Below are 16,565 nucleotides of genomic sequence, written 5' to 3'. Positions count from 1 at the left end.
ATTGGTTCTTAATCCCCACTGAATTGAGATGGAGAAAAATCTGATAGGAATAAATAGTCGAGTGTAGGCCAAGTAAGGCCCTGAGCTATTGGAAGCTGGAAGGGGGAAGAAAGCTTCCAGCTTTCAGACCTGTGAGAGAATAAATGGCTGTTGTTTAAAGCTGTACAGTGTTTTGTAGTAATTTATTACAGAGCCTGAGGAAACCGAGACAATAAGCTAGTCTATATTTATACTGAGCTTGGCAGGTTGGCATGGTTCAGGGCCACAAGAAGCTCCCAGCAGTTTGCAGGGACAAGACTGAGTTTTGCAACCTCTGGTGGTAGATAATGAAGAAAATAGAAGACAGAGTCCCAGGAAGGCCCAATTCCTTCTGAATCTCTCCAGTCTTAGTTGATGATACCAGGACAGACCTCTGGAGTCCTAAGTTCAAAGGAGGAACACATGTCTTTTTAGTGACCTTAAAAACCCAAAAAGGAAGCTCCTTCTTTGATATGGCCCTTATACCACAGATGTTGGTGAGGCTGAGGAGCGAGCAGCCACCATGATAATCACCAGGTTTGACACCTTCCTTCACCTCCACAAGGACATTAGCTATCAAAAGATGTCATTTTTGGCCCACTACATTCTGGAGGGTTTGTTTGACTTTTAGCTTCTGAGAAATAGTTTATTTATACTTAAATTAGAGAAATGTACGTGATTATGTGTTTTAAGACAATATCATCAACTGATTTTTGTCTGTTTGTTGTTTTGTTTTAAGACTGCGTCTTATGCACCCCAGACTGGTCTCGAACTCACTATGTAGCTAAAGGAGCCCAATACCTGCCTTTTTTGACTCACCCACATGCTGGAATTTCAGGCTGGTTTAGGGGCTGTTTTCGTGATCTATGTCAAAAGTTAAACCGTGGTTTGGAAGAACAATCTTGTGTTTAAACAAGAACACACATTAACACACAAACACAATTTATGCCTTTTTTCTTTTCTCCAACAAATATATTGTTCAGAGGATTACCTGGACTGCCTTTTTTTATCTCTAAAAATCTCCATAAAGGTTAGCACTAGCTCTGCTCGTTGAGTCTTTGGAGGACAGTCCTTGCTGCGTTCACATGAATACGCAGAGTGTATTTTCTTCCGTAAGAATGTGCTGGTAGTGTGGCTGTGCAAACATAGCAAGCATCTTTGGAGAGCAACCATAATTCCTTTCTAAAGCTCATTTGCTCCTGTGTCATCAGGCCATGGGACTATGCCAAGCTTCCTCCCTGTCTTCTGTGCTTCTTCTAGGCCCATATGGAACCCGTCTTTGCTCCCCTCCCAATTCACACACTTGATGTATGTTCACAGGCTGCTTCTTCTCTAAAGGAATTACTTTTCCCGAAAATCAGTCTTGTGGTGCTCTGTGGTCACCTGCACTCCTGGGAGTGGTGAGTGGCAGTTGACAATGTCTTTCTGTGGATATGTTAATGTATCCCTTTAATAACTGAGTATAAGCCTTTGAGTCTTAACTCATAAGGAGGAAGGGCAAGGTCGGAAGGGCTTTTTTTCCACTGAGTCAGGGAATTTAGTGTTTACATGAAAACATGAGTCTATATTCCACCATCGGCTAGCCGTGAGACCTTAGACCCCATATCTGTAAGCTTCAGTTTCTTCAGTTCAATTGGACAAGCATTTGCCCTGTGGGTTCACGGGATGGAGGGGCATGAAGCTAAGACATGCCCCTTGTTCTCTAGAGGTTCAGACACCCAAAGAACTCAATGAAATCTGAGCTTGTGAGCTGGCAAATTCTTGTCAGTGGAAAACAGTGGAGGGAGACGTGTGTGCAGTATGAGGAAATAGCAGTAGCAAAGGGTCCCAGAGGGACACAGCAGGTCTTCCCTTCTGAGACTGGCTTACCAAGGATGATATATGTGCTGCCTAGCCTTTTACGCCATGATTACCCATACTGCCTTGTCCTCTAGAAGAATTCCAAGCCATTTGTTAAAAAGGTAGGACTTACCTCTGTACCCAGCAGTGAGGTCTGGCAAACCCCCTTTCTAAAAGCTCTTTTCAAATAATTTTAATTTTTATTGAAAATAGAATTTGTTTTCCCACATAAGATATTCTGGTTACTTTCCCCCACACCACCAGTTCCTCTAAGAAATTCCCCATCTTCCCACACACCCAAATCTGTACTCTTCCTACCTCCCTCTCTTGTTAGAAGACAAACAAGCAACTAGAAAAAAGAAAAGAACCAAACACATACAAAGACACACACAGAAATCCCCCCCCCCAAAAAAAACTATACAACCAGAAGCCATCACATATAAGACCTGTAATGTTAAAAAAAAAAAAAAAAAAAAAAAAAAAAAAAAAAAAAAAAGGCTAAACAAAGCACAATGAGACAAAACATACCTCCAAAAGTACCGTTGAGCTCATTTTGTCTTGGCCACCTACTGCTGGGCATGGGGCCCATCTATGAATGTGGATTATATATCCAGTGAGATGCCATTATTTTTTCTTTTTTTGCAAGTTCTTATCAATTGGAGATAGGCTCGGGGTTAGGGTGGAGATCCTCCCTAAAACCTTTCTCTAACAAGAATGTAATCATCTACTAAATGGAAGAGTGTAACAAATCTCCCGGTACCCTTCCCTCATTTTCAACAATCACTAATTGGCTACCATTTCTTCATATACGATCATAACCTATTGTTCTACTCCCATATTATTTTGAAGCAAATCTTTGGAACAGCGGCGTTTCCTCTGTCACTATAATGATAAGGATGTTGGAAATCATCGTTAAACTAAAAAAAACCGCCACATTGAAGAGCAAACCAATGTTCTCTTTCACCGTTGTGTCCTAACCTTCAACACTTCATTTCAGAGAGTTGGTTGGTTCAGAATCTAAAAAAGTTGCACTGGTGGGATTTGGTTGCTTTGTTCTCACTTCTCTGTTCAGTCTTCAGATTTCTCCTCCCTGGCACATCTCTCTCTCAACCTCGTTCTCTTATTTCTAATAATCTGCTTATTGAAGAAACCAGGCTGTTGATTCTGCCAACACTCCTGTTGTCTGTTGCTTTCTGACGTCATTCCTATGATATCCACTATCACCTTCCCCATTTGGCTGAAGAGGCTTGATGGGATGTAGGTCTTTTTAAATGTGGCAGGGCCATATCATAAGGGATGGCGTGGGCCAGACAGTAAGGTGACTGTTTCCATTGTACCTTCTTGGACTTTCTGGCTTCAATACTTCTGCAGAGACAGCTGTCAGCTCATCACCAAACGTTCATTCATACAATGGTGCACTCACAAAAGAGAGGCAGAAGCCAATCAATAAACGTATTTGATTCTCTGTAGTTATGTGTTATTTTTCAAAATAATTGGTTTATTAGCATCCTCTAGTGAAGATCAATAACATCTGTATTATTTCATTGTTCTGGTCTCAAGATCATTCTGTACTCATGAGCAAACACAATTAGGAAGTTTCAGTCTATTCCAATTATTATTCTCACCAATGATCAGATCGTGCTGTCTTTGGTCAGTAAGTTTCATTTAGCATCACTGAGTCCTTTTGATAAGTCATACTTCCTGGTTGAACAAAATACTGCAGCCATCTAATCAGGAATGCCGGAATTAGCTACTTCTGTAAGGAGCTGTCATTCTGTTAGTGAACACCTGGTAGAGTCCTAAGCATACTTGAGTCCATTCCCCTCTCTTGGTAGGGGATTAGTCAATTCTGCCTGACCTAAATGGGTCTCCAAAAACTAATGATCCTGTGTGAGGACAGTAATCTTAATGTCACTGAATGCCAGATGATGCAAGGCAGGCTTTCAACCAAGGCTGCAACCGTGGGAATCAAAGTTGGGAACACAAAGTGACTTAGCAGCTATCTTTGCAGTTCAATAAACTGAGGGTAGAGATGGGTAGAGGTGAACGCTGTAGGTTCAAATCCTAGCTCTGTTGCTTATCATCTGTATATGAATAGATTAGTACTAAAGTTTTGAAGCTCTGTGTCCTCAACTGAAAAGTGCATTCTTCATAAGGCTATTGGAGGACCAGGTGATGTTGTAGAGAAAACAAAAGCAGAGTGACATGTGGTACCCAGTAAAGCTAAAAATATAGCAAGCTGGTCCCCAAAAATGTGCATAGTTTTGTCAAAACTGAAAAAGTTGGCTGGAATCAGGCCTCAGCTTCTTCTTCTTGTCCCATCTTCCTGTCTAGCAGTGTCTCCAGCACACCTGCATTATTCTCTAAAAATGCTGCAGAGGACAGATAATGGCTCCTCCAGCATCTTCCTAAACCACATTCTATTGATTGCTTTGTTGAAAAGATGATATCATATATTGAACGTTGCCAAAGGAGATAAATAAATAATATATCCTTCTGAAGCCTATTTTTCTTATTTGATATCGAAGTCAACAACTTTCACTTTGAGAAACTTAGGGTGCTTTTAAAAAGCAGGTACCATAGAAATAAATGCTGAAGAGGTTTTAGGTTTTTGAAGAAGAGAGCTCTAACATCATGCCTTAAGTACCGATCTGATAGCTCAGAGCCCTTTAATGATCCAAGATGGTGGTCCCCAGTAAGTGTGGCCCCCTTACTTAGCATGTGAGCTTTAGAAAATGTAGTATTATTATGCTGTCCTTTTTTTCCAGCACCTTCCCTGCCCATTACATCAATGCTGCCCTGTAAACCTTTCTGAGGTAACTTGCTTCTCTATGATTTTATGTTTAACGCTCCATCAAAATGACTTTTAAGTCAATATGCTGAGAATTACAACAGCCATCTAGCGGTTATTGTAGCCTCATGAACTGTTGCAAGAGATGGACTTGAAATATTTATTATGTTATTGAAAAATTCAGAGGAGGTGGGGGATGAGGAGAGACTGGCCATAGCCCTGTTAACGTAAGTCAACACACTTACTCTACAGCTTCCTTTTTCCATGTACTGGCAACTGTCAACTGTAGTCCTGTGGCCTTGCCACTCTCTAAAGCAGTCATTAATGGTGCTCGGGATGAATGCTGACCGCAGGCTAGCTTCTTTGAGCAGCTCTGCTCTCTGCTTTACCCCAGCTGTAGCCCCCATTGATTTTGAGATTTGGGGTCCCACAACCATCTCTCTTTTTCTGTCCAGTAAGATATGAGGCCCTGCTTCTCATCTTGCTCACTTTGCCTGCTTCTTGTATCATTGCTCTTGGAGCAGAGGGGGGTGGGGGAAAAGAGGGGAAGGGAGGGGGAGGGGAGGGGATCACCTGCATTGCAATGGCACAGTCTTAACACTACACCCATTTCTTGCAGGCCTTGCAGTGCAAGCCCAGGGCCACTTGAGTTTGATAGCTCTCTGTTCATGGTCAAGGGCTAAACTTGGATAGTGGTGAGTTTGCCCTTCTCAAGAATGGACAGATGGAACTCATGAAGTAGGCAAGCCAAATGTTTAAATAAAGTGTCGTTTTACCCTCACCAGTTACGCGCCCAAGTTGATACCATCAAGATCAGTGAGCTTCGGGCTGGAGAGATGGCTCAGTGGTTAGAGAACTGACTGCATTCCAGAGGTCCTGAGTTCAAATCCCAGCTACCACATGGTGGCTCACAACCATCTGTAATGGGATCCGATGCCCTCTTCTGGATCTGAAGAGGGTGACAGTGTACTTATATATAATAAACAAGTAAATCTTTCAAAACAAATTAAAAAAAAATCAGTAAGTTCCTACATTCGTAAAGATCATGTTCTTTCTGGTAGCTCCCACATAAGCAAGAAGACACAGCCTTTTTTTTTTTTTTTTGGTATTCTAAGGATGAGACATGTGCCATGCTGAGTAACTTTAACACTAACCCTGTCAAGAGGGGTAGCTGCTGCAGGATAAATAGCGGTACCCCTCCCCCATTCTCTCTATTCTAGGGCACGAGTGGGATTTTAGCTGGAAATTCTGCATTATTTCTAACTATTTCTTGAACTAAAGCCTTAAGCTCATATTTCAGACTCATTAAGAAAGATGTTAGCAGAGTCTCTAAGGCCAAGAAAGTCCCCATTATGTCCTCGGGAATATTAGTGACTGACTTCCATTTTCAACACTCAGGATCGGAATTTACTTAACTTCTCCCAGCCTTCCTGGGATACTTACTGCCAGTTGTATTTCCTTTAGACTCAGATCACTTTTCATCACTAAGCCATTTTTAGTTATTGAGAAAATTCTCAAAATGGTTCAAATAGTGGCGCTTTATTGTAGCCTTAGCATCATCCTTTCTAGCTGAGCTCAAAGGGGACATTTTTTTTTTAAATTGGACAGAGAGTTAAGAAGTTTCAACTGTTCTGAACTGATGTTCATAGTGAGGGAAAAGGCTACAAGTCCTCTAACATGCAGGTACACAGAAATAAAGCACCGGGCACTAATGAGAAAGTACTCTTACAACCCAGACCCAGACACACAAGCACCTTGACCATGAACTCAACAACCTCTGGAATTTCTGAGAAATAAATAATTGTCGTTCATAAGTTACCCAACTTACAGACCAGGCTGTTATCACAGAATGAGTGGGTCTCAGAAGTTTTTCTAATCATCTTCTAAGAGGCTAACACCATTAGTAGTTTTCCATCTTTGTACTAGCTGATTTTGTGTTAACTTGACACAAGCTGGAGTTATCACAGAGAAAGGAGCCTTGGTTGAGGAAATGCCTCCATGAGATCCAGCTGTGAGGCATTTTCTCAGCTAGTGATCAAGGGGGGAAGGGCCCAGCCCATTGTGGGTGGAGCCATCCCTGGGCTGGTAGACCTGGTTCTATAAGAAAGCTGAACAAGCCAGGGGAAAGCAAGCTAGTAAGTGACATCGCTCCATGGCCACTGCATCAGCTCCTGCTTCCTGACCTGCTTGGGTTCCAGTCCTGACATCCTCTGGTGATGAACAGCGATATGGAAGTGTAAGCTGAATAAATCCTTTCCTCCCCAACTTGCTTCTTGGTCATGATGCTTGTGCAGGAATAGAAACCCTGACTAAGACAGTCATGGATGCAATGATGGGTAAAGAAACTCAGTAATTGGTTGTGCTTTGGAACTATACAAAGCAGGGAAGAATATCACAAATGTAATACATAAATATTTTATTAATTATATGTTAGCAAACACAATGTGATCTAACCAATGGTAGCCACAACTTTACAACCTTGAGCAGAAAAAAAAATTCCCTCTCTATGTAAATTTTCTCATGCTCGAGCCCCATTTGAACACTCTATCTTGCTTATGGAAAAGAAACTCAGAATCTGGAGTGTAAGCAGAGGTTGTATTCTATTACTTAACATTTATACCAAATAGACATGCTTTCTAAATGTCATACCTGGTAACTCTCCACGGTTTCCCTCATTTAACAGTTAGCTGTTAATATTTTTTTTTCTTGAGAATAAAGAGTATACATTTCTTCCAAAATTAAATAGCTTAAAAAATTTTAAAAATATCTCCCTTAAAATTCTGCCTAATGTGTTGCCTCAGGGCCTATATAGTTACAGCTTTTTCAGTGATAACAATAAGTATATCCAGCAGGAATTACATAAAACTTATATAATTAATATTTGTGAGATGTCTTAAGATCTTGGCAAGAAAATAGGTGCTGAAATCCAAAGCTATTCTATAACTTTCTCTTTAACTCAGCTGCCAGCTATATTCCAGACAGCTTCTAAACTCAGCTATAAGCAAAAATATTGCTGCTATTAGAAATATACTATATATATATATATATATATATATATATATATATATATATATATATATTTTAAAGAAGGGTCAGAAAAGCTCATTATAACCAAGGAAGCCATGAAAAAGCCATCAGTTGGTCAGAAGCACAGAACCATATCAGTTAAGGGGCATGGACTCAGAACCAAAGTATCTCACTGGAGTGCACACTACCCCGCATCCTCATGAATGCGGTTGTTAACCAAGAGAGCTGCTGTTCAATCTCCATGTTTTCCCCACAAACAGACATTTACTGAACTGGTACTGGTCAGCTAAGGTTCCATGAAGCAAGGGTCAAACTCAAGGTTATTCTACAACAGGCCCATTCCATAGGAGGTCTGAAGATGAAAGGCCTAAGTAGAGTTGCCAAAAAAACAAAAAAACAGTACTCCCCGGTGAACTTGAAACTTATACGGGCTATATTTAGAATCACTGTTTATTTCAAATTCAAATGTAACTGGACAACCTTAGTTTTTATTTACTAATGGAGCAAAAGGAAAAACCAAGCTAGAACACTTTCCGCCTCCTGAAAGCATCTATGGACAGAATTCTACACTTCTCTACTTCAGCTAATGGGTCTTATTACTTAGAAAAATGACAAAGCTTTCAAGGTCTGTAAACAATGTTAAAAACATATAAATGGAAGAAACAGGCTGTGCTGGAGTAAAATATTATGAATGTTTAAAGGTACATATGCCGAGAGAGTGTTATATCGGTTTCCGTCATTTAAATAATTTAAGACGTAATAAACTGTATACACTCCCGTCTGGCTTCGGAGTCACGCTGCTTGTCTATTAACTGGCTGATACCCTATTAACCCCACATTTCCAGAAAGAAGGCAACTACAGGCTGCCGCAGACCTGGGCCATCCACTTCTTAGGGCTGGCATTGTCTGTGGTAGGAAACATTAACCTCTTCACTTGGTGTCTCATGAGCAAGGCAAATAGTTGGGCTCCTAAGCTCAGATTTAGAGACAGTTCCTTTTAAAGAAGGTACATAGTTCTAATGGCTCTCATAAGAATCTTTCATTTGCCATGGACTTCACTGAGATGATGACATGTTTTTGCAAATGTCACTCTCTAGGTTTTTGTAGGTGCCATGCTCCTTCCCTGACTCATGAGCAAAAATGCCTGTTTTAGAAAGATGTCTTAGACTGTATTGACCAGGATTTTCTTCATAAAAACATAAACATAATTAAACCAGGCCCAGGTCTGAGGTTTGATTAGAGATCTGGCCCTTATTGAGGACTCTGGGTTCTGGAGAAAGTCATCCAGAGTCATCAGATAAAATGACCCATTTAATAGGAATTATCCCCAAATGTGTTGCTCTGGGAAATCTGACCTTTAAGATTTAGCTGACTTGGGCTTTCTAAATACACCATTTGCAAAAGTCATTGGTGAGGACTTTATTTTACTTTAATTGTAACTGAGCCTTTCTCTCCCCCAACCCCCCCCCCATCACTGTGCTATGTTTGAACTAAGAATTTCTTAACCCTGTAAATTAGGCATTTAGCAGCTCAGCTGACTTCCTACTTTGCATGCTGAGTTTGCTGAACAGTCAGCTTTGGCATGTTAGTTGCAGTCTGTGATCTGCATTGTTCAAATGCTAACATTTCAGCTCTACATTTGAAGAGGGTGATATGTAAATTCAGTGCTAACATGGTTATCTTTATTAAGGTTAATAGAAGTGAGGGCTAACATTACTTCGCATTTTCCATGTCCCCAGAGCTGTATATGTATAGGTCTGTGCAGGCAGTCAACATCTGCCCCAACCTTATGAGGTGACCCCTCCCCTTATCTTAAATATAAGAGAGTGTAAGGTGGTTAAGGACTTGCCCTGAGTAGGTTTTATAAATATTCAGGCTGCAGAATCTACCTGCTTCTCACAAAATCGTTGCCTTCACGAATGCACCAGAGGACAATATAAAGAGCTTGTGATTTTCAGGTCTCTTCATAAAAAAGGAAGGTCTTTCACTGTGACCAGATTTCAGGTGAGAGGAATGCAAGGGACCCCGCCTTGTTACTCCTCTAGACCTTCCTGGGAAAGGGCTATTTATTTTTCAACATATTTGATACAGCTATGTGTATGGGCAAAGGGCAGCATCTGACATTAGTTTTCCAGAGAAGAGAGCCGATGGATCCAGAATACATACACACACACACACACACACACACACACACACACACACACATACACACACACACATACACACACACACATACATACACACACACATACACACACACACACACACACACACACACACACACACACACACACATGTACCACAGAGAGGGGGGAAGGGAAGGAGGGAGGAATGGAGAGAGGGAGGGAGGGAGGGAAGGAAGAAGGGAGGGAGAGGGAGTAAGAGCAGAATAACTAGGGCAGAGCACTAGTCACTCAGTGGTCTCTGTCTTCCTCCCTGCAGAGTTCTTTGGCCAAACCGTGCAGACTCAGGACTGGGCTTTAATTCGCATGTGGTTCTCTTGTATAAAACAGCTAAGGTAATTCAGGGGACAAATGTCAAGCTGCCTGCTGTCAAGACTGCACACATATCTTTAAATGCCATCGTCTACACTGGCTGACACTGTGCAGACAACAAGGATTTAAGCTAAAAATGAAGGCCTTGCTGTAACACTGTTTCTGGCCCAATCAGTTACCAGTTTAAGGGTTTTTTCTGAATCCTCTAATGCTGAAGAGAAAATAAACAAGGGTCAGGGGTGGGGTGGGGGAAGCCACCCTCTGGTGAATAGCTTGCTGCGAAAGCTCCAGGACAAGCTATGGAAACATGTCTGCCATTATCCAGAAACTTCTAGAAAAAAATATGCCAATCTGAAAATCCTTTACTTTGGAATGCAGAGCCTCTCATGAGGTATTTATGATAATTTTTTAACATTATTTTACATTATTTCCCAGCCTATTTATAGTAGGCAGCTTTATTAACAAAATGTCTGTGGAAAGATTCATTCAAATTTTCACACTCTAGAGAAAGCTGCCCCCGGCCTTTTGGCTGCCTGTATGGGACAGTAATGGGTATAAGTAAGGGAAAAGGGTACTATGTCCTCCGCGGTCACAGGAGCCTATGGACCTGATGGCTCCGATCCCACTTGGAAGCCTGGAGGGCAGAGCTGGGGCTGCTCAACCAGTCTCTGAAACAGCAGCCACCTGGCTCTGGGAGGAGGGGGAGGGGGTTGGGTAACACTTGTCTCTCAGCAGAATGCAGCTGAACAGTAAGACGAGAAAAATCAACCAATCAAGAATGCATCAATAAATCAGTCAACCACTCCATCAGTAAATCATCTCATTCGAGCTTCTTGGTAGGACCAATCTATTTTTTGTTTTGTGTTTGCTAACTACCAGAGATGTTAAAAAATATATTGAGCAAATAAATAAGTAAGTAAGTAAGTAAGTAAGTAAGTAAGTAAATAAATAAATAAATAAATAAATAAATAAATAAGGATAAAGGTGCCACATCAATTTAGCCAGCAGAATCTATCCATTAGCCCGCTGCAGGTTTTCGATGCTTCCTGAATGGGTTCCCTTCCGCAAATGTTTGTAAACATCTATCCTTGGAGGACCAGGGAACTACCTTTGGAGGCAATCCAGCTGGGAAGGCAACGGCACTTGCAAATCTAAGGGCTCCTCTCTCAAGAGGGCTGCGCCACGGGAAGCCGAATGTTCCAGAAAGATCCGCAGGCAGGTCTCTAGACCTTGCAGATTAGGGAGCAGAAAGGCTATCCCAGACATTAGCATGTAGAGAAAACACCACGCTATTGGCTCAAACTGGGAAACTTTCTCTTAAACTGAATTACCCTCCGAGAGCCCGCAGGGAAGCTTCTAGCTTCTTTTCACAGAGTTCTGACTTTTCTTGGGTGGGGGTGGGGAGGCGCGTTTACAGGAACCCAAGCAATTCAAGAGGGGAAACAAATGAACTAAAGCCCGAATCTCCAATCGGCTTGTACTAGGAGGCTTCGGGTTGTTCTTGGATAAACAGAACAGACTGCTCTCTTGGGTTATTCTCCCCGCCCACCCTCCGACCCCGTCTTGTCCAGTATCCAAAAATCGTTCTTTAGGGCTACACTTTTTCTGGACAAAGACCCAGGTACCCAACTCCAGACAGCGGTGACTGGTTTCATCTTTGCAGTCCGCAGCTTGGCTTGGGTTGACTGCCCAAGGTCGCGGCTGCTAATAGTCCCTAGACTATCAAGAACCGGAGTGGATGGATAAATAGACTGGGATGGGGCAGAAGGGGGTGTGTACCCTACTTTTACCCAAGTTAGTAGTTTCATACAGAGGGCCACGGTTTTGGAAGGCTCTTGGCTACAGCCGACCTGCAATCGTCAGCCAATGATAATTAGCTTGACCTTAACCTGGGCCGCTGCCCCCGGGACTGTGCCGCATTATCCCTAAAGCTAAGTAAAAGGGACGCCCGAGTTCCAGAGACTTCTAAGTCCTGGAGCGCTAACCAGCTGGGTTGAGCGCACTCGATGCCGAAGCCCTCCTGGCAGCAGCTTTATCGGACCCCTGCCCGGCCTCTGTATCACACGTCAGGACAATCCACTGGCGAGAAGTGATGTCTGAAACTGGCAGGTGCGCCCCGAGACCCCAGCAAACAAGAGAAACCGCAGAGAGCTGAGGTCGCCACGCGGGGTTCAGTGTGCTAACGCGCTAGCTAGCCGGCCACCTGTTTCTCAGAGAATGAATTTGTGTTTGGGGGCGTGGGGTGGGGGAGGGACAGGCTGCCACAGCAAAGACCCAGTTGTCCCTGCCCTCCAGGGCCGCCCAAACCGCACATCTCAAATCTAAGTGCGCACACCCCTGCCGACCCACTACCCTCCAGTGGTAACTTATTTCCGAGCGTCGCCCCTCTTCCCATCAGCCGGAGCCCGGTGCTGCCTCCCCCAGGCCCCGCTCTTCCGAGAATCGCGCCAAGTACCTGCGGCGAAGATGCAGAGGGCGATGAGCGCCTTGCAGACCATGTTACTCCGGTGCTCGGTACCGAGCTGGATGCGACTGGGAAAGAGTTTCCTGGGACTGGCCAAGTGCTTCGGGGCACGGGCAGTTCCTCTTCCGCCCGGTGGGCTACGGGAAGAGCGGGGAGGTACCGACGCCCGGCGCGATCGGTCCAGGGAGCTTCGGTGTCTGGCGGCGCTAGGCGAAGCGGAGGTGGCGCGGAGAGTCAGCTGCGTGCCCTGCGGCGCCAGGCGCACTTCTGCTCCATCCCAGCTGCCCGAGTCCAGGGCCCGCCTGCGCCGTCGCCAAACCCCTCCCACCCGGCCCTCCTGCGAGGACAGGGCCAGCCCCTGGCCTTCTCTCTCCCGGAGCCCAGGTCCCAGGAGTTCCGGCCCAGAGCGGCCTCTGCTGGACAGTGGGCGCCAGGCTTGAGCTTTGAAAGTTGATTCAGCCCCAGCTTAGGGAGCTTTGCAAAGCTCTGGAAGCTAACTAAGGCAAAGCAAAGTGTGAGGGGGTCTCTGCCCTCAAGAATCCAACTCAGTTTCGCTTAAGGAAACTCATTACCTTTAGAGAGGTGACCTAGAGCTCACGTCAGAGGATCAATGCTTTTCCTTCCAAGTATGGAATGAAGACCCCTCCCTTTATTTATACAAACAGACTGTGTGCATTGAACCCTCTCTACACCCCTGGTGCCTCTCCAACTTCGCACCCAGAAGAAATACCTCTATCGGGTAATATGGTCACAAGATAACTGAACCAGCTGTCGGACTAGTTACTATGCTAAAGTTCCCTCTACTAACCCAGAGACAAAAACCATATTGTTTCACAAGTAAGAATTCAAAGGCATCAGAAATTAAGGAATATGTTCTGTTCATATACTTTTTAAAGAATGGTTTTTACATCAGGCCTATAATAACAATGTAATAAATAATAATAATAATAATGTATTATATAGTAACAAGTAATACTAATAGACAATAATAAAAAATAAAATAAGTTTATGAAAATGGCAATAGGCCATGTGTTGGGCAATGTGCATTCACATACTTCCCAAATCATTTACTTCCCATCCCAAGCAAGTACCCTGCATCCTCATTTTCTGGGTTACAGTTAGGGAAGGGCAATCAGATGCTTTCCCGGCCTCCTTTTCCATACTCAGTACCTCTCCAAAGAGCGGGGCTTTTCCACAGCAGGGTCAAAATGGACCTTTCATTTCATTCTTTTCTCACCCCCTGCACCTTAGACATGCACCATCCTCATACCAGCTGCATGTCACTCCCTTCAGCTTGGTGCATTCTGAGCCTGGTGGCTCTAGTCACTAACTAGAGCTGACACTTTTAAGGGGAAAAGGACCCTTCCTTAGGCACTGAAACACGGGATGGCGTCAGCAGCTCTCTGTGTTTCCCTCAGCCAGGGTTCATCACTTTAGCTGTGGCCGGGTCAGTTCTGTGCCCCACCTCGCCGGCACCACTCCCAGATCTCGGCAGTACGCCATAATGGACGACCCTGGGCTCAGAATTGTCCATCTCTATACATATACTGATCCCTGTTGGCCTGTGAAGCAAAAGATACTGCAAGCAAGAGCTGAACCCCCCCCCCCACTACCCTGGCCAGAAGAACTGGCAGATAGTCTTAAACAAGTTCCCTGAAGCCTTCTGGCCTCAAGTCCTTCCGGTGTCTAGCTAACCTGTGTGATTATAAAGCATTTTGGCTTTGCTTGTCACGGAGTCTGCAACCCCACACATGGATTGAGCCCAGCAGTGGGCTCTTTAAAAGCACTGGCTGGTGCCTTTCCCTTTATACAGGCAGATTTAAGTTAGTGACTCTAGACAGATCTAAAGGCTTTTGAACATTACATTACAGAAAAATTTACCCATTTGAAATTCAACAGTGCTTCTATCTAATGCACAAAGTGTGTGCACCCTAACCTTGCTACGGTGATGCTTTGCCAAGCCCCACATGCTAACCAGTTAAGATCACCAGGGCTTTTCATTGCATTTGGGACTGAGCTGAATTCATTTCTTTTACTAAAATTGTTCCTTTAGTTGCTGATTAAAACGTAAATTGATCAGTCAAAACATGCTTACTGTTCACTGGGCCTTAAGATTGGCCGTGGAAATAGACTCCTTGTAATATTCAGGGTAGGCTAGGTTGTACTGCTGAAGCCAGTAAGCCATAAGACCAACCCTTAGGCAGTAACGGTGAACTTATCATCCAAGTTTTCTGCAGCTCCAGGTTACTGCTTAGTGCCAGGCTTGTCAGGAACCCTGTGTTATAGCAGTATATGGAGATCTGCTGGAATAATTAGTAAGGGGGGGAAGAGAAGGGTGAAGATTAGGTGCACCATTTAAACCTTCCCCTAAGAAGTGACATTGTATTACTTTGTTTATAGCAGGGCTTAGAACTCTTTTTCTGCCAGAGAAAATTTTATGTGGCCCCATGTGATGGCTTGCATGTGTTTGGCCCAGGGAGTGGCACCATTAGAAGCTGTGGCCTTGTTGGAGGAGTTGTGTCACTTTGGGGAGAGTTGGAGACACACCTCCTAGCTGCCTGAGGATGTTCAGTCTGTTCCTGGCTTCCTTCAGATGAAGATATAGAACTCTCAGCTCCTCCTGCACCATGCCTACCTGGATGCTGTCATACTCCTGCCATGATGATAATGACTGAACCTCTGAACCTGTGAGCCTGCCCCATTAAATGTTTTTATTTATAAGACTTACCTTGGTTATGGGTGTCTGTTCACAGCAATAAAACCATAACTAAGACAGCAAATATACATATATATAATTTATTAATCATATTTCACAAATACATTTGTTAAAAACAATTCTCACATAAACACATAACACAAAAAATGGCATCGGCATGTGTAGGGTCATTTGAAACATTGTTAGAGAGTCTGCCCAAATTCCAAGCCAAAATTTGTTTAATGATATTTTTTAATTATCCAGCAACTCAAAATGCAATTTTAAAAAATCAAGCATTTGAATACATTACAAACCAAAGAGACACAATTTTCTCCTAGTGAGTCGAGGAGCTAACAGTAGAAAAACATTGAAGGTCTTTTGTTTTCTGTTATTAACCATTATGTTCCTGTGAGAGAAGATAACTATGTTTCTCATCAGAAAACTACAATTCTTGATGTAGAATTGTCTTGAGTACGGGCTGTGTGCTTCAGGCAGTGTGGGCTGGCATTACGTGGTGTGATGGCATGCCCATTGCTAAATGCACAAGCTGTGTGCACATAACCAGGGTTTCAGTTCTGGCTCTAGATGCAGCACAGTCAAGGTCGACCAGAAGCACCACTTTTGGCTTTGAATTAATTACCTCTCCAAATATTTTTACAACCCCATATCCAGCTCCATGTCTGAATGCAGTTTCTCCCAGCTGTGGACTAAAGCAAGACAATGGCCAAGTCCAACTTCAAGAAAGCAAGGAAACAATCTACTCATGTAACAGGACAGAGATGAGAAAGTCTAATGGGGAGGAGTTGTGACATGTGTCACAGTTGTTTATTGCCTCTGCCACCAGCAGGCTTCTACTTGTATGACAATGGATCAAAAGACAAGCAGTGATAAAGGTGTTGATGTTAAGTGTTAACAAATACTCTTTAGCATTTATTGATGACTGCTCTGTTAGGAGAATTTCTATGTTGTGTATGTGTGTGTGCTCATACGCACACACGTTTGTTTGTACTTTTTGAAGTAGGTGTTTTAGGAGATCAGGATATGCCACCCCAAAATATACCTCTTCTGCAAAATAATTTGAGAAATAGGGAGAAGTAGGAGGAACTCTGAGAATGAAATAGAAGTTATTCTTTCGTGGAGGGGGATTTATTAAGGAAACATCCATTTATAAGGATGTCTCTGTCTCATTAGAAGAAGAGGTAAGAATAACTAAATTACTAGACACACTGATCGTGG

General features: G+C 43.3%; 1 protein-coding gene across 1 annotated transcript in view; it reads right to left on the bottom strand.

The window, feature by feature from the left end:
• Positions 1–12,898, bottom strand: part of PARM1 (prostate androgen-regulated mucin-like protein 1) — a 97,275-nt gene extending 84,377 nt beyond the window's left edge. Inside the window, exon 1 of the mRNA XM_080920948.1 lies at positions 12,626–12,898. Coding sequence (XP_080777074.1) covers positions 12,626–12,668 — 43 coding nt within the window. The 5' untranslated portion in view covers positions 12,669–12,898. The remainder of the gene's footprint in view (positions 1–12,625) is intronic.
• Positions 12,899–16,565: the final 3,667 nt, after the last annotated feature.

The sequence above is a fragment of the Micromys minutus genome, assembly GCF_963924665.1.
Source record: "Micromys minutus genome assembly, chromosome: 1".
NCBI lineage: Eukaryota > Metazoa > Chordata > Mammalia > Rodentia > Muridae > Micromys > Micromys minutus.
This window is presented reverse-complemented; position numbering and strand designations above follow the sequence as displayed.